Source organism: Peromyscus eremicus, chromosome 2 (genome assembly GCF_949786415.1).
Source record: "Peromyscus eremicus chromosome 2, PerEre_H2_v1, whole genome shotgun sequence".
In the NCBI taxonomy this organism is placed as follows: domain Eukaryota; kingdom Metazoa; phylum Chordata; class Mammalia; order Rodentia; family Cricetidae; genus Peromyscus; species Peromyscus eremicus.
This window is the reverse complement of record NC_081417.1, coordinates 143,374,943-143,399,324: the sequence shown is the minus strand read 5'-3', so window position 1 is coordinate 143,399,324 and position 24,382 is coordinate 143,374,943. Positions and strand designations below refer to the sequence as shown.

The 24,382-nt window shown below is 49.0% G+C and overlaps 1 protein-coding gene across 1 annotated transcript; it reads left to right on the top strand.

Moving 5' to 3' along the window:
- The first annotated feature begins 1,672 nt into the window (after positions 1-1,672).
- Sesn2 (sestrin 2) lies at positions 1,673-22,023 on the top strand. The gene is made up of 10 exons (XM_059256154.1): positions 1,673-2,092; positions 10,979-11,044; positions 14,049-14,246; positions 14,570-14,752; positions 14,863-15,075; positions 16,271-16,421; positions 16,843-16,961; positions 17,472-17,662; positions 20,809-20,953; positions 21,536-22,023. Exons 1-10 carry the CDS (start codon positions 2,003-2,005, stop codon positions 21,620-21,622), a joined length of 1,443 nt encoding a protein of 480 aa, XP_059112137.1. The 5' UTR covers positions 1,673-2,002; the 3' UTR covers positions 21,623-22,023.
- Positions 22,024-24,382: the final 2,359 nt, after the last annotated feature.

Here is a 24,382-nt window from a genome sequence, read left to right as displayed (position 1 = left end):
AACCTCAATGGGTGGAACTTGCAGAGGGTAGGGAGAAATTGAAGGGTCCCAAGTGTGACAGCTAAGACTGCAGAAGGGGTTGAAACCTATCTTGGCAGCCCCTGAGGGTCAACCTAAAGGCCTAGCTTTATTTGATAGCTGATGAAATACTACTGGATTTTTTTTTAATTTGGCCATTACCATTATAAATATTTTTGTTTGTGTGTCTGCGTGGTAATGGGAATAGAACCCAAGGCCTTGGGATCCTAATTGAATCCGGTACCACAGGATTGGTCCACAGAGACTATATTTTTAAAATGAAAGCTGACTCTGATATAGAGTTGTTTAGAAGAGAATTTAACCCAAAGGGACATTCAGGGACCAAGGGTCTGTTACTAGAAGGACATTGTGGCAGGGGCGCAAGGAGGTGGAAAAGATGTCAAAATATGGACCCTGCCCTCAAACAAGTTTATAATCAAAAGTTTCAAAGAAGACAAATATACAGAAAGTAATAATGCAGGATAAAGCATGAAGAGTATTAAAATGCAGAGAGAAAGGCCCAGCCAAAGTGCTTGGGGCGCTCAGGAGCGGGTGGGCAAACTACCTTCTCCACCGAAGCTAGAGAGACATTCGACCTAGTCAGAAGACCGTTGTTGGTATCATAAGCCTAAACTCAGACTATTCCAGAGGGGGTCTGAAAGGACCAGTCAGCTCTGGCCCTGTCTAGGACTCCTTGACCAGAATAAAGAGAACTCAAATTGAAACAAAAAAAAAAAAAAGCGAGGCCTGAAGAAAAATAGTGAATGGATGTATCCAGCTTAAAGTGCTGGGGGTCTGGAAGAGCCAGTCTCCTTGCAAAAGGAGAGGTGAGTGCCAGAAGTGATGAGGGTGAGTGCCTAGAAAAAAAGAGGGATAAAAACAGAAACTAGGGGAGCACCCACATTTAGGGAGTGGAAGGAAAAAGAGGAGTCAGAAGAGGAGTGGCCAGAGGGAGAAGTGAGAATAGACCCAGGCAAACACCCAAGCTACAAAGTTTCCAGGAGCGCCTGGAGGGTGGAAGACAAGAGTGAAGGCACCCCGGCAGAGTAGAAGAGGGGAAATTGTAGCTCTAGGATTGAGATTAAATTTGAGATTGCCAAGGGTATTTTTTCAAGGAGGGCTTTTCCAGAGACTCCGCAAATAAAGTAGGTGATTTCCTTGGTTTAGTGCTTCTGAAGGTGCAGATTCCTCAAGACCTGAGGGGACAGGGTGGTGGCTCTCGGCCTTCAAATGTGTGGTATTCGATCTATAATTAGAACTGGATGTGGTTAGGGCTCTCCGCAGCCCTAACCAGTCCCTCCAGGAACTGGAAAGCTGAAGAACTTACTCGGAAGGGATTTCACACCTGGCTGTCTGGCCCAGCCCAGTGAAGTCCCGTTTCATCACGCAGCCCTAATGACTCCCTGGGCTGTCACTCTCGTCTGGTATTGCCAGAGGTCTGACTAACCCTTCTTGCAAAAGTTTGCAGCATCTGTGCGAGGCCAACTACAGCTCCCAGAGTTCCCAGGTGCTTCTCGATGCTGATTGGAGAGACGGTTGGCTCCGGAGGGCGGTGTCGGCCCCGCCTCCCCGGGAAACAGACATCTGATTGGCTGCTCCGTGGGGCTTTTTTGTCCCCGCCCTCCTCCGGGGACCGCAGCGGGCTGACAGAGCCCGGTGAGCGCTGGCAGTTCCGCGGTGGGGATGCTGAGGAGCGCCGGCTTCGCGAGCAGCGCTGGCCACTGCGGACTTCCGAGGCACTCAGGGCCGTGAAAACCCCCGCGCCGCGGCCAACCCCAGGCTTCCGAGGCCGGCCGCAGTTCCCCAAGCCGCGCTGGAAGGAGTGTCCAGCGTGGTAGCGCCGGTTCTCGGCATCCCGAGAGACACGCCGGGGTTCTCGAGCTTCCCCGGCGACCCCTAACCCCGGCCTCCTGCGAGCGCCCGCCCCAGACCCCCTCGGGTGCCCCGGGCGCGGACGAGCCGCGGCTGGGTCCTGACGCACACCATGATCGTTGCGGACTCCGAGTGCCGTGCCGAGATCAAGGGCTACCTGCCGTTCGCCAGGGGCGGCGTCGCGGGCCCCGGGACCCGAGAGGTAAGCAGCCGCCGGGCGACACCGCTCTTCTCCAGCCACAGCCGAGCTTCGGGCTGTCCCGAGCTAAGTCTGGTGCTCCCACCGGGCTTAGGGTCTGGAAGCACGTAAGCTAGCACTAAGGTTGCATCAACTGCAGCCTCCGGTCTCTCTCCCCCTCCCCTCCCTTTGCCCTCGCTACCCCCCTGTGGGGGGAGGGGGCTGCGGAGCCCTCCGTGGCTCCTTCGGACTCCCGGCCAATGAGAGGGGACGCCTCCTCGTGGCTCTCTGGGTTTGTGCTCTGGTGGAGCGAGCGTCGTCAAGTCCAGGCAAATCCCGGCCGGAGAGACCCGACCACTCCTCCTCCCCGCCTCCTTCCGCAGATTCCCTTCCTCTGGGTGGGGGCAGGCGGGCCAGGAGCTCTTTCTAGGATCGGTTTCTGCACCGACCGCGAAATGAAAAGGGACTGAGCCATCTGGGACTGGCCAGCGAAGATCTAGCCCCTTCCCCAGTCCCCACCTGCACCTCCGATCTTGAAATTGGCCGGAGTGCTTTAGGGATTTGGCTGGCCGCCTGATCCTCGGCGGCAGCGGCCAGAGCTGGGGGAGAAAGCGGATAACCCTTGGTCCCGACTCCCGAAGACTAACAAGTCTCAGGCTGCTTCCTATTAAAATGTTCTGGGGTCCTCAAAGTTTGTTTTGCTGTCTCCTCAGAGAATAGAGGGACTTAGCAGGGAGACAAGGTATACTGCTGTTATAAAGCCCCCTTTTCCACCCGGCAGACTCGACAATGAACGCCGTCTATTATTTCTGGAGAGCCTGCTATATGCCAGGGTTTTGTCTGACAAAGACAGCGAATACAAACCGTACTGAGCCCCATTTTACAGAATGAGAACATTGAAGCCCAAAAGGGCCCGAGAGAGAGGCTTCTTAAACTTAACCCTCATCCTTTGGCCTGTGTATGTCGAGGATATTGGAGAATGCTTGGCACTGCAGAAGACACTGTTTTTGTTTTTTCTAAGTCTAGAACAGTGTGGAAGGTGTATTGACAGAGCGGCAGAGTGCTAGTGAGTAGAGTGCTAGTCCTAAGGTGTATGGGTGACCCTAAGAAAATCTCTGCCCATGTCTGCGGAGTGTCATTTCTGGGGATTCTCCATCCGGTGGTGGGTGGTTCCTCCAAATGATTTAGGAATCTGTGTGAAGAAACGACCCCTCTCTGGGCCGTTATCATTCAGACTGCCACCCAGGGGATGGCTGCTCTCTACCAAACTGCCTGGTAGCCTTGCCTAAAGCTCATTCCCCTCTGCTTTCTAAAAAAAGAAAAGAAAAAAAGAAAGAAAAAGAAAGAAACGACCCCTCGCTCCTGCCCGTCCTTTTCTGGTCACTTTTGTCTGTCAGCTTTGTGAACACCGTTGTTTAGTGGGAGCACCTCCGTTGTTAGTGGGAGCACCTGAGCACCGGGGTGAGTGCTGGCTTCTAGTCCCACCCACCACTTCCTTGCCGGGTTATCTTGGCCAAGTGATCACTCTGACTGCAGTCTCTTGCTTAGGGATTTGATGGAATCTCTAAGAGACTGTTGAACAAATTAACTTAAAGTACAAGTAAAGGCCTGAAGCTGTGTGCCTGGAACATTTTTATTGCAGGGAACATGCCATTGCATTTAAAATGCTAGCTTCTGTCAGACTGGCTTAGCAGACATCCCCTCCCCACCCCCAGTGCCTCTCAAGGGACTTCCTGAATATTCTCTGCTGCCTGAGAGGGAGAGCCAGCCCATGTCTCTCCCCACAGTGCCTAGTAGGGAAAAAAAATCTCAGGTGGTTTGGGTAGGATCCAAGCGAGATGAGGTGCCTTAGAGGAAACCTCCCCCAATCCCCCCATTTTGAGACAGGATCTCATGAGACAGGATCAGATAGTCTGGCCTCATGACCATCTTCCCACCACAGCCTTCTGAGTGTTGGAGTTACAGGTGTCCCCCAACACTGGATTTAAGAAAGTCTCTTTACAGTATTGGAGAAAGCTGGTAATGCTTGCAACATTTCTACATCCTCTGCTCCCTCAAGAAAAGACAATCTGAGCCGAGTGGCGGTGGCACAGGCCTTTAATCCCAGCACTCTGGAGGCAGAGTCAGGCGGATCTCTGTGAGTTCCAAGCCAGTCTGTTCTACAGAGCGAGATCCAGGACAGGCACCAAAACTACACAGAGAAACCCTGTCTTGAAAAACCAAAAAAAAAAACCACCATCTGCTGGTCAGTGGTGGTGTACACCTTTAATCTCAGCACTTGGGAGGCAGAGGCAGGTGGATCTCTGAGTTCTAGGCCAGCCTGGTCTACAGAGCCAGTTCCAGGACAGCCAGGGCTACACAGAGAAACCTTGTCTCAAAAAAACCAAAATAAAATAAAGTAAAATAAAATAAAAAGAAGAAAAGAAGAAAGAAAAGATGGAAAGATGTCCTTAAAGGTGTCTGCTTTGAGTAGAATCCTGAGAAGATAGGGTACCCATCTTCCAGATTATAGTGTCAAGACTCAGGGAAGGACCAGATGGATAGTTCTTCAACAGTTTCAGACCCACTTTCAAAGTGTCAAGGCCTTCAGATATGCCTGTCTCCAGAAAGTTTCAAGACTCTTGCCTTGAGTGGTATGTTTTCAAAACCATATTGGATTCTAGAATAACTTCCTCAAACATCACTTCCTCAGAAGAGCTTTCCTTCAGATGAGTCCCTTTGCACACTGCTTCCAGTCTCTTCTCCATTGTGAGCTAGTTCCACATAAGCGAGGCCTTTCTTTCTGCCTCCCTGCTGGGCTAACAGTCCTTTGCAACTAAGTGTTTAATTGGACTGTCGAGGCTCTGAAGCCCCACCGGGTAAGAAAGGGACCACTCTGAGCTTAGGTCACTTGTCTCTAAAGAAGGGACAACAAGTTCTGTTTGTCTCAGGATGATTGAGAGGAAATAAGGTGTTTGTGAGATCAAACATGTAAAGCACGTTAGCCTGGGGCCGGTCCATGTTGCCTGCCTCTCTGCTGGGGCTGCTTCTATGTCTTTACCTCAGGTTTAAACCCAGGCTCCTTTCTGGATTCAGCTGACAGATAGTGAGCAATACCAGACCTTCCCAGCTGATAGAATGACTTAGCAGGTGTCTCTAGCTGAGTCCTGGGGCTGGCAGACTCCAGAGAACAAGAACAAAGGTTGGGCGACTCAGAGGGGCCCCTGCAGCTGGTGAACAGCACTCTGGGAAGTCAGTTTGTGCTGAGTTTCAATCGCCAGGTCTGGTGCCATTTCCAGAAACTGTTAGGGTAGAGTGGGAAGGGGGGCCTTGGAGAGGCCAGGCACTTGACTCCCGTATGAAAAATACGCCCCATAACTTTCAAACTCATATGGATCAGATGTAAATAGGATGGGAGCTCTTGAGTTTAACACAAAAGTTACTGTCTAGCTAGAACTTGAATTAGGAGCCAGGGGGTGTTCCCTGAGGGGGGCAGTCCCTTTTACCAAGGGTCTAAAGACCCCCTGGTGAGTCCTCCCGGAGAGCCATCTAACCTCATTGTTCCGCTGCCTTGTGATCCCTCAGTTGGAAAAGGAGGAAAAGCCACTGGTGACTTGCCCCTCTGGGTTTGCCTGTCTTTGTCTCTAAGGCTGGGCTGGAATCTTGCCTCCTCAGGAGTGCTCTTCAATATGGCAGGCAGCCCCTAGCCACGTCTGACAAAAATTAGAGCTGGTAACTCGAGGCATGGTGGCACACATCTGTAATCTTAGCATCTAGGAGTCTTGCTCGGAGTTCACATCTGCAGGATGAGTTCCACCCCTGCCTGTAGAACAACAAAACAAAATTTAGAACTAGTGTGATGCAGAGGCAGGGGGATTGAAAATTTTAAAAGTTACATATCAAAACTTTGTCTCAAAAAAATAACTAATTAAGCTAAATTCAAATTGTTAAGCAAAAATTCAAGATTTTTGTTGTTGTAGTCATATTTCAAATGCTTGGCGTGAAGAACGGCTAGGGACCACCGTGTGTATGAGACAGTACAGATGCAAAACATTCCCCCATGTAGAAAGCTCTATTTGTACTTTTTTTTTTTTTTTTTAAGAAAATGAAAACCAAAAAAAAAAAAAAAAAAGCCGGGCGGTGGTGGCGCACGCCTTTAATCCCAGCACTCGGGAGGCAGAGCCAGGCGGATCTCTGTGAGTTCAAAGCCAGCCTGGGCTACCAAGTGAGTTCCAGGAAAGGCGCAAAGCTACACAGAGAAACCCTGTCTCGCAAAACCAAAAAAAAAAAAAAAAAAAAAAAAGAAAATGCCCCCACAGACTTGCCTATGGGCCAATCTGGTAGAGGCATTTTCTTTCTTTTTCTCTTCTTTTTAAAAATAATTTATTATTTTTATTTCATGTTCATTTGTGTTTTACCTGCATGTGTGTCCATGTGAAGGTGTCGTGTTCCCTGAAACTGGAGTTAGAGGCAGTTATGAGCTAACATGTGGGTGCTGGGAATTGAACCCAGGTCCTCTGGAAGAGCAGCCAGTGCTCTTAGCCGATGAGCCACCTCTCCAGCCCCTGTACTCTTTAAAGAGTTATTTGTTGAGCCAGGCAGTGGTGGCGCATGTCTTTAATCCCAGGCAGAGGCAGGTGGATCTCTGTGAGTTCAAGGCCAGCTTGGTCTACAGAGAGACAGCCAAGGCTGTTACACAGAAAACCCTGTCTCGAGAAAACTAAAACCAAACCAAACCAAAACAAAACAAAAGAGTAGAAAATAGTCTTACCACTAAACCGTTGCTCCAGGCCCAAAAGTTCTATTGGACTCTAGTATTAGACTAGTGTACTAGACAGTGGATCCACTACAGGAAACTAGACCCTTTGTGTCCTCAAGACAAGAGTTCTCCTGGAAGGGGTTGGGGTTGGGGGTGGGGGTGGTGAATTCCTAAGGCTTAAGTAGATAAGAGGCCCTCATTCTTGGCCAGTCCCGGGCGCTGGTTCATAAATCTTGGTTGTTGAGAATGGGGAATGGCTTCCATACCAGCAGGGACCTGCTCTGTATTCACCCCCCTCCCACTTCCTTCCTAGCTGAGTGACCAGAAGTGACTTGCACCTTTATCTGTAAAGTTTTAGTTGCAGCTTTTACCTTCAAATCCTGATAGTTAGTACACATGAGGTCAGTGCATAGGCCAGTAGAACCAGGGAATACCTACTCCTGTTATTACTCAACATTGTTATTGACGGTCTGTCCCAGGGAATGGGAGGGGGGCTGATTTGATGGTGCCACCTCTTGGCAGTGAGAGCCTGCTCCTCCAGCTTCCCCTGGACTTGCCCCATGTCAAGGTCAAGGGAGCATTCAGGATACTGGAGCCATGGATTCCAAACCCTAGTCTTGCATTCAGGACTTTCCAGTATCCCCTCCATCTTCACAAGGCTCTGCTGCCTTCGCAACCTACCTGGCAGGTCAGCGACCTCCCCAGTGGTTTTTCCTGTCCTGTTAAACTAAAATACCACACACACACACACACACACACACACACACACACACACACACACACGCTCCCACTCTGTCATTACTCACCACCCTGTTTCACCTTTTCATCATGTGTTTGCTTTCTCTCTGGGAACTGAAATGACGGGAAAGCTGGCTGGGACGTTGTCTTGTCACAGCTGTATTCACACTGCCTGTAATATAGTCACCAAAATATTGTCAAATGGACAAATTAATTCTGATTTTCCCTGGAAAGCACTCATCACTGTACTCTGTACCTGAGAGAGGAATCGCTAAGTGGCACCAACAGTGACCCCCCTCCCTCTCCGGGTGGATTGCTGGAGGTGGGACTTTGGTTCCTGTATACCACTTCACAAAGGGATTCTAATGGACGCTGGGGCAGAGAAGCTCTTGTCTGAAATAACAATGAAGTTAATGCTCTCCCTGGTGGATGTGCTGAGGTAAATGGTGTGGCTTAGTCCCATTAAATCCTGTGGCTACCCAGTGCAAGTCCCATTATTCAGGTAGGAAACTGAGGCTCACATAGCTAACTGATGAGTGGAGCTATCGATTTTTATTTTATTTATTTATTATTTGTGCTAAGCCTTGAACCCAGGGCCTTGTGCAGCATGGCTGCCTGAGCTGTGCTCTCGGCTCCCTCCATGGCAACACTCCACAGAGCAGCTATGGTCCCAGCCTCCAAAGCTCCTATCTTTGGTCAGCTCTACATTATTATTATTATTATTATTATTATTATTATTATTATTATTATTATTTTCCTGAGAAATACTGATGGGTCTAGAACCATCACTTAAGACCCAGGGGTTGGCCGGGCGGTGGTGGCGCACGCCTTTAATCCCAGCACTTGGGAGGCAGAGCCAGGCGGATCTCTGTGAGTTCGAGGCCAGCCTGGTCTCCAAAGCGAGTTCCAGGAAAGGCGCAAAGCTACACAGAGAAACCCTGTCTCGAAAAACCAAAAAAAAAAAAAAAAAAAAAAAAAGACCCAGGGGTATGGTTTCCTTCCTTTGTTGGCTCCTGGCTCAGACTTGAAACTCAGATGACCCTAAGGCAGTCTCTTTCCCGAACATCCAGAGGCCCTGATTTCTCTGCCTCTGCTGCTGTGGTTTCCTTTTTCTCCTTTTCTTTTTAATTTTTCATCTTAGAATTTTAATATTTGCATATTCCACATACACCCCAGTGGTTTTGTTTGCTTGTTTAGAGGCAACATCTCACTGTGTAGCCCAGGGTGGCCTCAAACTCCTGATCCTCTTGCCTCAGCCTCCTCCCCAGTGCTGGTATTACAGGTGTTTGGCTATCTGCCCTCAGGTCCTCTGGATGAGGGAGGCCCAGTCTGTGGAGTCAGCAGTTCTTATCTCCCAGACAGAGCTGTTGGGCATTTTCTCAAGTAAGGGAGGGGGGGAGCAGCTGTAGAGAGAGTGCTTGGGGACTGTGGTGTTTCTGTGTGCCCTCAGACCAGCCTCACCTGCTACCTCTTAGCAGTGTGGGTTGAAGGGCCTGCATGGAGGCTAGTGGTGCATGCCACCTTTAATTCCAGCACTCACTCGAGAGGCAGAGGCAGGTGGATCAAGGACAGCCTGGTCTACAAAGCGAGTCAGTTCCAGGACAACCAGGGCTACACAGAGAAACTGTCTGTAAAAAAAAGTATGTCAGCCTAGTCCCCTTCTGTCCTGTCCTCAGGATCCAGACCTCAGAGAGCCTAAATAACTTTCCCAGGCCACACAGCAAATTAGCAGCAGAACCAGTATGCACACCTAGGCCTCTAGGCTCCTTACTTCTTTCTTTTGTTATCTCGTAGACCCCAGAGGTCGCCTCTCCTTCTGGGGACTTTTGGCCACTTAAAGAATAAAAGGCTGGAGTTATAATTTTGGGTCCTTGAACATCTGAAGTACTAAGCCTGGATCTTGCCAGGAGAAAGGTCTGGGGGACAGTCCCTTTGTAGTGAAGGCAGAACTGTTATTTGGGTCAATTATGTCAAGGCTGGTATGGAGAGCCCCATGCTGACATTCAGCAACTAAGAGAATAAATAGAATGTTCTCCCAGACCTCATCTCTAGGAGCAGGAGAAGCAGCTTCATTGAACACATGGCTCTGGCTCAAATAAGCTCAGGTCAGAATAGCTGCCACCAGCCTGCACATCCCACTTGGGGTGTGTGTGTGTGTGTGTGTGTGTGTGTGTGTGTGTGTGTGTGTCTATGTGTCTATGTCCGTCCCTGTCCCCGCCACTCTGCTTTCTGTTCTCATTCATAGAGCAGAATGAATGACCTGGCCCTGCTCACCACAAAATGTGATGTGGGAGCAAAGCAACTAAAAAGAGGCCCTTAGTGGGCAGTGCTTGTGGAAGCAGAAACACGGGGAATGTGGGGTCACGGACAGTAGAGCTGGGAGAGCTGTTCAGCTCCAAAGGGATGTGGCTGGACCACATGTTTATCTGGAAGCCTTTGGGAAGGGGAGGTTGGGTTTTTAGTGACTGGATCAGATTCATACTTGAGAAAGTTAATCTGGTTACGGGTATCAAATGGGTGCTGGGTAGTGGATGGAGAGGAGAGAGCAGAGTAGTGCAGGCAGGGACAGTTGTGAGGCTCAGAGTGGTGATAGCCTAGAAGATGTGGCGGGAAGGATCAACAAAAGACCGCTTGCAGGGCTGTGACAGGTGCAGCTCAGTGTAGAATGTGCCCAGCCACCAACCGTCATGCCTAGGTTCATCCTTAGCATTGAAGAAAAAATGAAAAGAGTAAGAAAACTGATTATTTGAGAAGAATTGAAGCTTTTTCATAGGCCTGTAGAGTGGTAACTGGCTTTGGAATATAAAGGGTTCTTATTTAAAAAGGTCTCCCCATGAGGCCCAGACATTGTCTCACTACGTAACCCTCACTGGCCTGGAACTCAGAGATCCTCTGTCTTTGCCTCCTCAGTGCTGGGATTAAAGGCATGTGCTACATGGTCTAATCTCTTGTTTTACAAAATGGATGTGTGCATAAATCACAGCGTGTGTGTGTGTGTGTGTGTGTGTGTGTGTGTGTGTGTGTGTGTGTGTTGGAGACCAGAGGACAGGTTGTAGGAGTCAGGTCTCTTTCTAATGTGGGTGCCCAGAGATTGAATCCAGGTCTTCACACTTGGTGGCAAGCACCTGTACCCACCGAGCCGTCTCTTTGGCTTCTAGGACTGCAAAGACACTGGCCTCCTGGAGATAGGCAACATGACACTATTTCCTTCCCCGGGTCGCTCCCACTCAACCATGCCGGGGTTCCGGGTTCTTGCTGAGTTCTGAGCAGGTCAGCCCTGCTTTCTCACCCACTTGCTACTCACCAAATGGGTCTAAATGTTACCCCCTGGCTGCTCCATGCAGGGTGTACCAAGAAGGTAGTTTAGGAACGCAGTGTCCCAGGGTTGGCGAAGGAGGCTAGCAGGCAAATGACCTCCATGTGGTTTTCCATAGGAACACCAGGAGGGCCGGGCTCGGCGAGGCCCTCGAGGACCCAGCGCCTTCATTCCAGTGGAGGAGGTGAGTTTGAAGCGGGGTAGGAGTCTTTGGTCCCTCGGAGGAAAAGCTGTTGAACACAGGTAGATCAGGATCTTTTATTTTCCCACTCCTGATTTATTTAGTTTCATAAAAAAGACTCTTGAAAGCCGGGCAGTGGTGGCTCTCGGGAGGCAGAGACAGGCAGATCTCTGTGAGTTTGAGGCCAGTCTGGTCTACAGAGTGAGTTCTAGGACAGTCACCAAAGCTACACAGGCTCCAAAGACACACCTTGGGGCTGGGGTGGGGTTGTGTGTGTGAAATGATAGTGACACAGCCAGACTTGAGATTCCCAAACTAGTGCTTATTTCTACGTAATAAGACAAGAGATATATCTATGTCTCGTCTGACCCATGATCACTTATAAAAGTGTATATATTACCAAAAATATGCTCTAAAATTAGCATCTGCTTATTGTTTTCAGGTGTCCAGAGCACTGGTTTCACTTGACACAGTGGCTTATGCCTGTAATCGTAGTACTTGGGAAAGCAGAGGCAGGAGGATTGCTATAGGTTTGAAGCTAGCCTGGGCTCCATAGCTCCATCAGGGATGAGGAGAAAGACTTTCTCAAAAAGGGGGGGTGGTGCGTGGGGAAGGGAAAGCAAGCTCCCTCTGGTCACATAACCACAGAACCAAGGTCATGGTTCAAAGCCTGTTTTTGTTGTGTTCTTTACAGCAGGGATATCTCTTTTTCATCTACAAAATTGGTTCATCCTTCACTCTGTTGTTATTTTGATTTTGCAACAGGTTCTTAACTCTGTAGCCTGGCTGACCTCACTCACAGTGAGTGATCTTCCCGCCTCAGCCTTCCTCATGCTGGGGTGACAGCTGCCGGCCACTGCATTTAGCTCATTGTTATGTGTTTACTTTACTCTGTGCTAACAGTCAAATCTAGTGCCTCGCACATGCTAGGCCGGTGTTCCACCCACCCTGATCCACATCTCTAGCCCCCACTCATTCACTCATTTAACAGATAGCGATTCAATTGTGACTCAGTGTCAGGCACTGACCTAGGAACCAGGGATAGAAAGTAAGATAGACAAAATCTTTGTCATAGCTGGGTGGTGGTGGCACACGCCTTTAATCCCAGCACTCAGGAGGCAGAGCCAGGTGGATCTCTGATTTTGAGGCCAGCCTGATCTACAGCTCGAGTTCCAGGACAGGCTCCAAAGCTACACAGAGAAACCCTGTATGGGGGGCGGGGGGGAAGGAACGGGACAAAAAAACTTTGCCATTATGGAGCTTGCATTCTAGTGCTTGGGTAACATGGGAATGCCTTCAGAATACACATACAGAGGGATTTGTTATACAGCGATGGAGTTTTCGTTTCCTGTTTTTCTGGTTTTGAGATGGTCTTACTCTACTAGGCCTACCTAGAACTCACTGTGTCGATTAGTCTGGTCTTGAGTTTCTGCTGTCTTACATGTAGGCCAAATGGTTTGTGGCCTGCTAACAAAACATCTAACTTCTCTTCCCCTTCCTTTGTGAAGTAAGGTAAACAACCACCCGCTGGTATTTACATCTATATCCCAGCATTTTAACCTCACATGTTGTTCTTGTATTTTATTTTTTCCACTTATAAATAACTCTTATTTTAACAACAAGAAAGAAAGAAAGAAAGAAAGAAAGAAAGAAAGAAAGAAAGAAAGAGGCCTTGGAGTTCATCTAGATTAGAATCCTGTTTCTGTCATTTATCAGATCTGTGACTTCAAGCAGATCTGGTTTCTTCATCTATTAATGGAGGAAAATAATAGTATTCACCTCACAGGACAAGTTCAAACACTCAAGGAGATTCATAATTGGATAGCTATCTGTTAGATGAATGAATCAGTCAGGGCTGGGGATGCAGCTCGGTGGTAGAACACTTGCTTACCATGCACAAGGCCCAGGTTTGGTACCCAGCTCCACATAAAAAAATAAGAAGAAAAGGAAAAAAGGAGGAAAAGGGGCTGTGGTATATAGCTCAGTGCAGATGCTAGAGTGCTTGCCTGGCCTCTACAAAACCCTGGCTTAGATCCTTAGTGCCACAAAAATGGTCGTGGTGGTGCATGTCTATAACCCCACCACTTGGGAGATAGAGGCAGGAGGATCAGAAGTTTGAGGCCAGCCTGACCTACATGAGACCCTGAATCCTTAAAAAAAAAAAAAAAAAAAAAAAAAAAAAAAAGTCCCATGAAGTTAAACAGCTCTACATGAGAAGACACTCAGGACCTGTGCATGACATGTTCTGCACGTCCCCCAACCCTCCATGGCTGTCTGCATCTGCCGTATTAGAAGAGAAATCCTATGAAGACAGGAGAAACTATACATTCTTTTTTTTTTTTTTTTATTGCCAGGGATCAAACCCAGGGCCTCATACATGCTAAGCATTCATTTTACCACTGAGCTACTCCCCAGTCTCCAGCAACCATTCTTCTTAATTTCTCTGACTAAATCTTCATCTATAAAAAGGGAGAAGAGTAGGTAGGGGTAGCGCATACTTTTAATCCCAGCACCCTGGAGGCAGAGGCAGGCTGATCTCTGAGTTCTAGGACAGCCTGGTCTACAGAGTGAGTTCTAGGACAGCAAGGGTTACACAGAGAAACCTTGTCTTGAAATATATAAAATAAAGGGGGTGGGGAGGGGGAAGGGCCTGGGGACATAGCATAGTGGTAGGATATTAGCCTAGCATGCATGAAGCCCTAGGTTTGATCCTCAGCATTGGGGGAAAAAATCATTACAAAATAAAATAAAGAAAATTGGACTCTAATTTCCTAGCCGTCTCGAGGATTGAGTGAGTTGATACATATACTTGGACATCGATAGACATGTCTAAGTCATATCAGCTGCCTAATCAGTGTTTGTTTGATCAGTTTCCTCTCTTGGACGTGATGGCAGTGTTCAGTCTCCTGCTGTTATATCTATATACTACAACTGTGTATACAGAACAAGGAAGACGTTGCTCTGGATGGGGGCAGAAGCGAACCCATGCTCTCCTCTTTCCTAGCAGATTCTTCAGGAAGGAGCTGAGAGCCTGGAGCAGCACCTGGGACTTGAGACTCTGATGTCTTCAGGACGGGTGGACAACCTGGCAGTGGTGATGGGTCTCCACCCTGACTACCTTAGCAGCTTCTGGCGCCTGCACTATCTGCTGCTGCATACAGATGGGCCCCTGGCCAGCTCCTGGCGCCACTACATTGCCATCATGGTAAGTTTATCTGGGCCTGGTGCTTTCAGGGGTGGCCAAATGGTCTAGCTTCAGATTCATTTGCTGGGACTCTGCTGAGTTGATTTTTTTAGGTGAAGAGAAAGTATCTAGCTTTACCTGATGATGTCCATGGAATTTTAGGTTTTGAAGAGAGGAGAGGCGTCTTTAAGTGTGCGTTTTGCAGATGGGGAAACTGAGGAACAAAGGGGTCAGATGAAGTTAGAACATAGATTTTTTTTTTTCTACCCCTTAGATCTCAAGGGGATCTTTCCAGAATGGTGCCCAGAGGGACGTTAACTCAGGCTTATCAACTCCCTTCACAGGCTGCTGCCCGCCACCAGTGTTCTTACCTGGTGGGCTCCCACATGACTGAGTTCCTGCAGACTGGCGGTGACCCCGAGTGGCTGCTGGGCCTCCACCGGGCCCCTGAAAAGCTCCGCAAACTCAGCGAGATCAACAAGCTGCTGGCGCATCGGCCGTGGCTCATCACGAAGGAGCACATCCAGGTGTGGTAGGCAGAGAGTTGGGACCCTGAGGAAGCCGGGGCAGGACGGGGGGCTGGACGGGGGCAACCCAGGGGCAGCCACTAAGCCGGTTAGCTCTCTCTCCCTTCCAGGCTTTACTGAAGACTGGCGAGCACAGCTGGTCCCTAGCTGAGCTCATCCAGGCTCTGGTCCTGCTAACCCACTGCCACTCTCTGGCCTCTTTCGTGTTTGGCTGTGGAATACTTCCTGAAGGAGATGCAGAGGGCAGCCCTGCCTCACAGGCACCCTCGCCCCCCAGCGAGCAAGGCAGTCCCCCAAGTGGGGACCCATTGAACAACTCTGGGGTAAGTCATGGTCCTGGGTCTTGGTGTGGGAGGAAGCTGGTGCGGCCTTTGCTCTGGGACTAGAAACCACAGGTTCCCCATCTCCTCACAGTGAGAGGCTACAGCAAAAGTGGTTGGCTTTAAAACTCAGGATTTTTTTGTTTTTGTTTTTAATGTGACATGGGGATAAAGACCTAGCCACGGTGGGTTGTGAGGAGTAAGTGAGGCACTATGTGCTTGACCTAACAGCAGCACACAGCCTCTGAGGACCGCAGTCCGCTGGGGTTCTGTTGGTTTGTTTGTGGCGTTGAGCCTGGGATGGCCTCGAACTTACCGTGGAGTCAAGTAGTACTGAGACTATGGGTGTGCACCGTTGTGCCAGCTGATGTGTTGGTGTGGTTATTTGTGGGTGTTTTGGGTTTGGTTTTGTAATTTTGTTTGAAGCAGGGTCTTACTCTGTGGCCCGCGCTAGCCTCATGGTGATTCCCCACATCCCCGTCCTCTCACTGTGAGTCACCATGTCTGACATGTTTTTGTTCAGTTGACTATACAAAATTTGGGTTTTCGTATATCTCAGTGGTGGCTGTTTGCCTAGTCTGTGTGAAGCCTTGCGTTCAACAATCAGCAACAGCACCAAAATCCAGACAGCAGAGGCTGGAGAGATGGCTTGGTGGTTAAGAGAACTAGCTATTTTTCCAGAAGACCTAGGTTCAATTCCCAACACCTACATGGCAGCTCGCAACTGTCTGCAACTCCAGTTCCAGGGGATCTGGCACCCTCACACAGACATGAATGCAGGCAAAACACAAATGCACATAAAAATATTAAAGAAAAAAAAGCAAGAAAACAAAACCCACCAATCAACAGAAACTGCCATAATCCCAGCATTCAGGATGCAGAGGCAGGCAGATCTCTGTGAGTTCAAGGCCACTGGTCTACATCCTAAGTTCCAGGACAGCCAGGGCTACATAGTGAATACCCTGTCTCAAACAAACAAAACTCAGAAACCTTGTAAATTACAACTGAAGGAAGACACCTGTCTCCTCTCTGGCCTTATAAATGTCCCTGTGGAAGACTCGCAGACTGTGAGCTGCCCGGTGTGGCGGCTCCCAGACTGCTCTAGTCCTTTCTGGTCACTCAGGAAGGCCTGGGATGTGGGAAATCTGAGTGAAGTTTTCCAGAGGACTAGCTGGTAATTCCTGGGTCCTCTCTACAGGGCTTTGAAGCGGCCCGCGATGTGGAGGCTCTGATGGAACGCATGAGGCAGCTGCAGGAGAGTCTGCTGCGGGATGAGGGGGCTTCCCAGGAGGAAATGGAGAACCGTTTTGAGCTGGAGAAATCAGAAAGTCTGCTGGTAACCCCCTCAGGTACAGGATCACAGACGTCATTGCGAGGGGCTGCCTCTGTTTTTACACTTTGGATGGGAGTAGACATCTCCATGCACTATGCCTTCTCCTTCCAAGAGGTTCTGAGCATGGGCCTTGTGTACAGACTTGGCCTTTGATTCCTGGTCTGTTAGCCATTCAGGACTGTGTCAGGTAGATGGAGCCAAGCTTAGAGCCTTTCCCAGGTTGAGCTATCCCACAGAACTACCACTATTACTGTTACGGGGGCCTTGCCTCCTGAGTTCTTGGGCGGGAGTCTCCTCCTCCCCAGGAGCGGCTCCAGCTAAAGTCTTAGTGTGGGGAGAGGCTCTCTGTGGTCCCCTGTTGTACTCCGGTTGCCCCTCTGAGCCTGCTGTGCTCCAGGCTCAGCCTCACTGACACCTCTATCTGCTATGGCCCTCAGCGGATATCCTGGAGCCCTCTCCGCACCCAGACATTCTGTGCTTTGTGGAAGACCCCACTTTTGGATACGAAGACTTCACTCGTCGAGGGGCTCAGGCCCCCCCTACCTTCCGAGCCCAGGTGAGGCTCCCTGCGCTGGTGGTGCTGCTCACTGCTTTAGGTCTGTACAGAACAGGGCTAGGCGCTTCCAGGGGCTCTAAAGTGGGTACCTTCTCCCCTCAAAAACCCATGAGGCTGCCAGGCCATGGTTGCACATGACTTAAATCCCAGCACTTGGGAGACAGAGGCAGGTGGATCTCTGAGTTCAAGGCCATCCTGGTCTACAGAGTCAGTTCCAAGACAGCCAGGGCTACACAAAGAAACCCTGTCTTGAAAAAAACAAAGCAAAACAAAACAAAACCCATAAGGGCAATGAAGACCAAAAAGATCCCAATTCAGGAGAAAGGTCATCATCCTGGGACATCCTGGTTGGTTTGTCAGGCCCAGCGCAAGCCATGTATCAGATTTGTGGTTCAGGGAGGGTGTGTTATGCAAAGCTAAGGTGTGAATCGTAGAGGTCCAGAGGACAGATCCCTGGCCAGGCTTGGGCTTCCAAAGTCTTGCTCACTGACCTCTTCCCTCATTCCTCAGGATTATACCTGGGAAGACCATGGCTACTCACTGATCCAGCGGCTCTACCCTGAGGGAGGACAGCTGCTGGATGAGAAGTTTCAGGTAGCCTACAGCCTCACCTATAATACCATTGCCATGCACAGCGATGTGGACACCTCCATGCTCCGCAGGGCCATCTGGAACTACATCCACTGTGTCTTTGGCATCAGGTGAGCAAGTGACCCCCAGGTTAAGGTCACGTGGATGCTACAAATCTTTCTTGAACACTCTGTCATTTTTACTTTTTCTTTTCTTCTTGCCTTATAATAATTTTTAGGCTGAGTTCATGTCTTTGCAGGTTTAAAGCTAATGTGAATGCTCATTGTTCAAATGCTATAAACAAAACTCTTTACGCTCTCTCCCAGAGATAACAGGGCTTTGTTTGTCATGCAATACAGAGGATTGAACCCAAGGCCGTGTGCATGCTAGACAAGCACTTTTATTTTATTTTGTATTTGGTTTTAGGTCATTTTACTTACTTATTTTTGGTGTTTCGAGGCAAGGTCTCACTCTGTAACCCAGACTAGCCTAGAACTTGTATGCTTCAGGCCAACCTTGAGCTCTTGACATTCCCCTGCGTTAGCTTCTTAGGAGCTGGGCTTACAGGCCTGCTCTCCCAAAGCTCTTTAACTGTGGTTTCATGTGTGTATGTGTATTCAGGTACCTCTACACGAACACAAACATAAACATGTGTATACATGTGTACACACTACATAGCCTCATGGTTTGTTTGTTTGTTTCTTTTTTTGTTGTTGGTTTTTTTTTTTTTTTCAGATTTATTTATTATGTATACAGTGTTCTGCCTGCAGGCCAGAAGAGAGCACAAGATCTAATTTTAGATGGTTGTGAGCCACCATGTGGTTGCTGGGAATTGAACTCAGGACCTCTGGAGGATCAGCCAGTGCTCTAACCTTTGAGCCATCTTTCCAGCCCTTTTTTTTTTTTTTTTTTTTTGGTTTTTCAAGACAGAGTTTCTCTGTGTAGCCTTGGCTGTCTTGGAACTCACTCTGTACACCAGCAGGCTGGTCTCAAACTCACAGAGATCTGCCTGCTGGGATTAAAGTCATGCACCAACTCTGCCCTGCTATAGACTCATGTTTAAATTTCAAAATAGCACATCTTTTCTCGTAGTAAATAAGGATAGCACAGATATGCATCAGCAGCAGACTTTAAATAATGATGTTTCCATTCATAACCTATGACGCGGCTCAGGAAAATTATGAACAAGAGCCAGGCATGTGGGAGGTTTTTCACTAAAATATTAAGTGTGGTCATCTCTGTACGATATAGTATAGTGAGTTATATTTTTATCTTGTTAAATCTTTTCTAATTAAAATATTTTTATTATATTTACTTGTATGTATATGTGTATACGTACACGTGTGTGGCACAGTATCCGTGTGGAGGTCAGAAGAAAACTTGCTGGAGTTTGTCCTCTCCTTCCACCATGTGGGGCCGAGGGATCAAACTTGGATCATCAGTCTAGATGGCAAGCTCCCTTACCCACTGAGCCATATTGCCTGTCCACTGGTTTTTCTAGGAAGAGTTTTTTTTAAGTGATGTGAGATAATTACTGTTGAATATTTAGGTTGTTTGTAGGGTTTTTTTGTTTTTCTTTTTTGTTGTTACACTTTTTTTCCTCCCCTAGCTCCTCTCTCCCTATCCCTAAGAAGGAGTCTGTTGGCTAAATTTGGAACCCCTCTGCTTCTTTGGTCTCGTAGGGATTGAGATTACTGGCACGGGCTGCCCCCCCATCTCGGCCTTACTCTTCTACACACCGTTTGCACTGACTACTCTCACACACGTGTTCTTGTAGATAAATCCCCCAAGGAAAATGACTTATCTAAGATATATACAGAACTTTAGTGTCTCTCAATAGTCTAGGTTGACCTTGAATTCACAGCAGTCCATCTATTTCAGTCTCCAGTGCTGGGATTGCAGGTGTGAGCTAATCCCCTACTCCAGGCTTTTTCCTTCTCTTTTCCTCCTTCCCTCCCTCCCTTCCTTCTCCCTTCCTTCTTTCCTTCTTCCTTCCTTCTTTCCTTCCTTGCTTCCTTTCTCTATTTGCTTTTGCTCACACCTATAATCCCAGAACTGGGAAAACAAAGACAGAAGGATCAGGTAGGTGTTCAGGGCCATCCTTAGCTGTATAACAAGTTCACCAGCTGGGCTTCAGGACTCTAAAAATAAAAATAGAAAGTAAGTGTGTGTGTGTGGGGGGGGGGGGTTGGGGAGCAGGAAGAGGGGAGAGTGGGGGATCTGTGGTTGGTATGTAAAATGATAGAAAAAAATTCCTTAATTAAAGAAAGAAAGAAAAAAAAAAAGGACTGGAGAGATGGCTCAGAGGTTAAGAGCACTGACTGCTCTTCCAAAGGTCCTGAGTTCAATTCCCAGCAACCACATGGTGGCTCACAACCATCTGTAATGACATCTGGTGCCCTCTTCTGGCCTGCAGTCATACATGCTGTATACGTAATAAATAAATTTAAAAAAAAAAGAAAGAAAGAAAGAAAGTGACACCCTAAAACAGAAAAAAGAAATAAAAATCACCAAAATTGCTGGGCAGTGGTGGTGCACACCTTCAATCCCAGCACTTGAGAGGCAGCGGCAAAAGAATCTCTGTGAGTTTAAGGCCAGCCTGGTCTATAGAATGAGTTCCAGGACAGTCAGGGCTACACAGAGAAACGCTGTCTCAAAAAAAACCAAAGAATAAAAAACAAAAAAACCCCACCAAAATTGTCCAGGAGGTCACCTTATTTTATTATCAGGTGTTTCCTTCCTATCTTTTTTCCATACACACGTAGAAGCTGGACTAGGGAGGGACAAGTACTTTCTAGACTCACTGCCAGCTCGCTTTTGGATTTTGAACAAGTTAATTGCCTTCTCTAGGCCTCAGCTTGCCTGTCTGGAATTAGCACTGTCTCCTTTTTCCCTAAACCACTTGGTTCTCCAGGACTAACATGCACTGACCTTCCTCTCCTTTACTGTAGAACAGTGAGTATAGGAGAGCTGGATTTGAAATCACTCCCTTCTCAGTGAAATGAAATTGGCGAACACAACATATTGTATATGACAGAGTATGTAGTTTGTAGGTTCGTGACTGGCACCGTCAGAGCTCAATAGAGCATGCTCATTGTCAGTGTTACCTAGAGTGGTCCTCTATGGGCCTATGACATACGATGCTATCTGTTTTTCTAAGAGGAACCTTCTGGCTTTTCTTGCCGCTCTCTCTTCCTCCTTCTGTAGGGTGGGGTAGGTAGGACGTACTGCTTCTGAGAGCAGATCGTGAGTAATGCTGTCTGGGTCTTTCCATCAGATATGATGACTATGATTATGGGGAGGTAAACCAGCTCCTGGAAAGAAACCTCAAAATTTATATCAAGACCGTGGCCTGCTACCCAGAGAAGACAACCCGCAGGATGTACAACCTCTTCTGGAGGCACTTCCGCCACTCAGAGAAGGTAACAGCAATATGGATGTGAAAACAGCCAAGCCAGGCCTGTAGAATATCCAGAGGGTAGCACTCAGTGAGGGTCACAGTGGGAACCTGGGCCTGTTGTCCTTGGTTAAATCCTGTTCCACTGTGTGATTTCAGACTTCATTAAAATTGAGTACTGGGGGCGTGTTCCCACAGGGCCTTCAATGGCAGTTTGGCAGGCATAGGTTTGAATCTTAAGCCTCACATAGAAGCAGTGTGACTTTGGGCACGTGACCTTGCATCTCTGAGCTTTTCCCCTTTACAATGAGAGGAGACACTGCCTGCATTTCAAAGTTGGGAAGACACCATGAGACTATGTATGGAAACATTTGATCCTGCCCTGGAGCCAGTTAATGGTAGCTCTTCTTTTAGACTTGAGAGATTAAGCCATTAGTCACGACAGGGGAATTCCTCAGCAGTCACTGCACCAGATTGCAGAGCCCTCGCCAGGTTGGGCGGGAGTGCTGGTGGGAGGTGTGGGTGAGGCGAGTGCCCCGGGAATCAGTCGTAGCCTGGGGGGGCTGCAGAGCATCTGTCAGTGAGCCTCGTTCTTTCTGTGCCTCAGGTTCACGTGAACTTGCTGCTCCTCGAGGCCCGAATGCAAGCAGCCCTGCTCTATGCCCTCCGGGCCATCACCCGCTATATGACCTGACTCCTCCCCGTGCGGGACCAGCACCCGGAGCGGCTGACCCTGGGGCACTGTCCTCTCTGCAAGGACTTCTGTGTCTGGAGACAGATCCAGGACCCTTTCTGTCTCATGTCCCTCCACCAAATGCTGGGGATGGGCATGTGCGTGCTGTGCAGCCCCCTAGGCAAGCCACACCTTCCTTTTCTCACTGGACTGGACAGGATTGTTGCACTGACTTTGGGGGTCTCAGCTCTGCCCCTGGAGCTAGAAGACTAGGAAAGCCCAAGAGGCCATGCCCCTTTTTCTTTCCTGCTCCTAAAAACAGATGAAGATGACTGGGTTAAAAGCTCAGACTTATGTGCCAGCAGGCAGGGCCCCAGGCACCACAAGTGCTAGGGCCTTCCTGGACTGGGAAGCCCCTGCTGCCCCTGTGGGAAAGGAGCAAAGACCTCAAGGGACTCACACTCCAGGAAGCTTGCCTTCCCTCCTTCCTCATTCTCCAATTTCATTACCTCCCACCTACCTTCCACCCATCAATGTGAAAGTTGGACTCACAGCTGGTCTGTGCGCCCAGTTCCCCCAAAGCCTGTTCTGTTGGGCAGCCTGGTTTTGGGTTGCCTGAATATTGGTTCAGTTTTTTTTTTCTCTCCTTTGCCCTCATACCCTTTTCTCCCATGCCTGTTGGTGTAGGGCCCGGGAGAGGGGCCAAACATATCCAAAGAACACACACACCGTCTCTGGAGAGTTGGAGCCCAGGTTGGTCCCTCTGCTGTTGGAAGAGGAAGGAGTAAATGCTGATGAAGTCTGTATTTGGGTCTTGTGGGTGAGGTCTGGCCTCTTGAGGACCTCACCGCGGAGCTAGAGTCAAGTCCTAGGAGGGAGGAGGTCCTGTTCTAGACTATGGCCACGCAGAGGCTGGTGCCCCATTCTTCTGATCCCTCCAGCTCTGCCAAGAATGTTTGCCAAAAAATGAGCCTTTCTTAGGTGGCACCAGGGCCCACCCAGGAAGAGGCAGATACCAAGGTTCTCTTTCTCCTGGCCACATTGCCGCGCCTCTTGGAATTCCCAGGTGCAGACTGAGGGGTTGGCTTCAGTTTCTCAAGGTTGATGCTTTCCTCTGGGCTCTCAGACCAAACCATCAACAGCAGGCTAATTTTCTTGCAAGACCTTGAAGGCCTCTGGAGACCCTTGTCTGCAGTCATCCTTCCAAAGGACACCACCCCGACCCCAGTGTCCCATCCATCCCCTCTCCTGGATTTAAAAGGATTGCTGGGCTGAAGTTGCCAAGGACTGACAGGCACTTTACATAGCAAAACAACTGTGAATTCTGACTCCCTCCCCTTCCACCAGCAGTAGGTGCCAGTCCAGAGATGTCTGGGAAAATCCAGGACACACTGCTGCTGTTTCCGACTCCTCCGTTGGGCCAGGCGAGACAGGAGCCTGGCCAGTGTGCCACATTTCATACCCGTGCAGGCACGGGACCCAACTAGCACCCCCTCCAGGCTTGAAAGGCCTCCCTGCAGTGAAAGTGGGCGAGAGGGGAGGGGGCCTCAGCATGGGGGTACGTTCTAGAGGGGACGCTATGACGCTGTCAGTGTCCCCTGGGTGGGCGGGAGGGGTGTCCAGTGTTAAAGTCTTTGGCCTTGTGAGCAGTTCTAGGTAATAGAAATAAAAGTTCGCTGAGGTTTGTTTTGTAGTCCTTGTTAATGGGATGTTTGTCCATTTCCTGAAGGTCAGAGTTCACCTCCTAGCATAAGCCAGAAGCTGTGGTTGCGTCATGGACTTGACCTCATGGCCTCTGCCCTGCCTGTGCCCGTGCACTGTAATTGCAAGACTGAGGACTGCTGGTATTGCGAGTCAGTTGGGACATGGCTGAGGCTCAGTGGTTGAGCTGGCCTCTTGTGTGAGGTCCCTGGCACCACAAAACAAAGTCTGCCGTTGCTTGGGTGGCCAGTCCTGCCACCCAGTTGGCATGTCGGGCACTGTGCACTAGTAAATGACAGTGTTGTCTGACTAAGGTGGCCCTGAGCTGGGTAGTGGGAGGCCACTTCTCTGAAGCCGCAACCGTCTTGGAAGAGACTTGCAGTTGAGGTGAAATAATATTGCTGAGGCCGTAGAGCCAGGATTCCAGGGGACTTGCCTGACTGAGGCCTTGGCAACCTGCCTTCCTTTTTTTTTCCCTATTGGACATCCTTGCGACAGGAAGGATGTCTGACCACCTGAGGATTCTCCCCTCCCCACATTATGCTTCTTGTCTAGAACTGGAGAGGCAGGACTATCAGAAAGAGTGGCTCAGAGGTTGAGAGCACTTGGCTGCTCTTGTAGAGGACCTGAGTTCAATTCCCAGCACCCATACACTGGCTATCACTCCAGGTCCAAGGATTTAAAACTCTCCTTTGTCCTTCATGGCACCTGCGTACACATGCATATACATAAATAGAAATAGAATAATACCATCTTTTAAGAAAGTTAAATGTGAGCCGGGCGGCGGTGGTGGTGGTGGTGGTGCATGCCTTTAATCCCAGCACTCGGGAGACAGAGCCAGGCAGAGCTCTGTGATTTCGAGGCCAGCCTGGTCTACAGAGTGATATCCAGGACAGGCACCAAAACTACACAGAAACCCTGTCTTGAAAAAAACCAAAAAAAAAAAAAAAAGAAAAAGAAAAGAAAAGAAAAAAGAAAGTTAAATGTGGCTGGGCATGGTAGCACACCCCAGCACTTGGGAGGCAGGTGAATCTCTGAGTCCCAGGATAGTCTGGTCAATAGACTGAGTTCCAGGGCTAC

Bases quoted from the DNA above. Each gene is read 5' to 3' on its own strand.
- Sesn2 (XM_059256154.1), top strand. From the start codon at position 2,003: ATGATCGTTGCGGACTCCGAGTGCCGTGCCGAGATCAAGGGCTACCTG. The intron at 2,093-10,978 runs GTAAGCAGCCGC...GGTTTTCCATAG, and splicing joins CGGGCCCCGGGACCCGAGAG to GAACACCAGGAGGGCCGGGC. The intron at 16,962-17,471 runs GTGAGGCTCCCT...CTCATTCCTCAG, and splicing joins CCCCTACCTTCCGAGCCCAG to GATTATACCTGGGAAGACCA.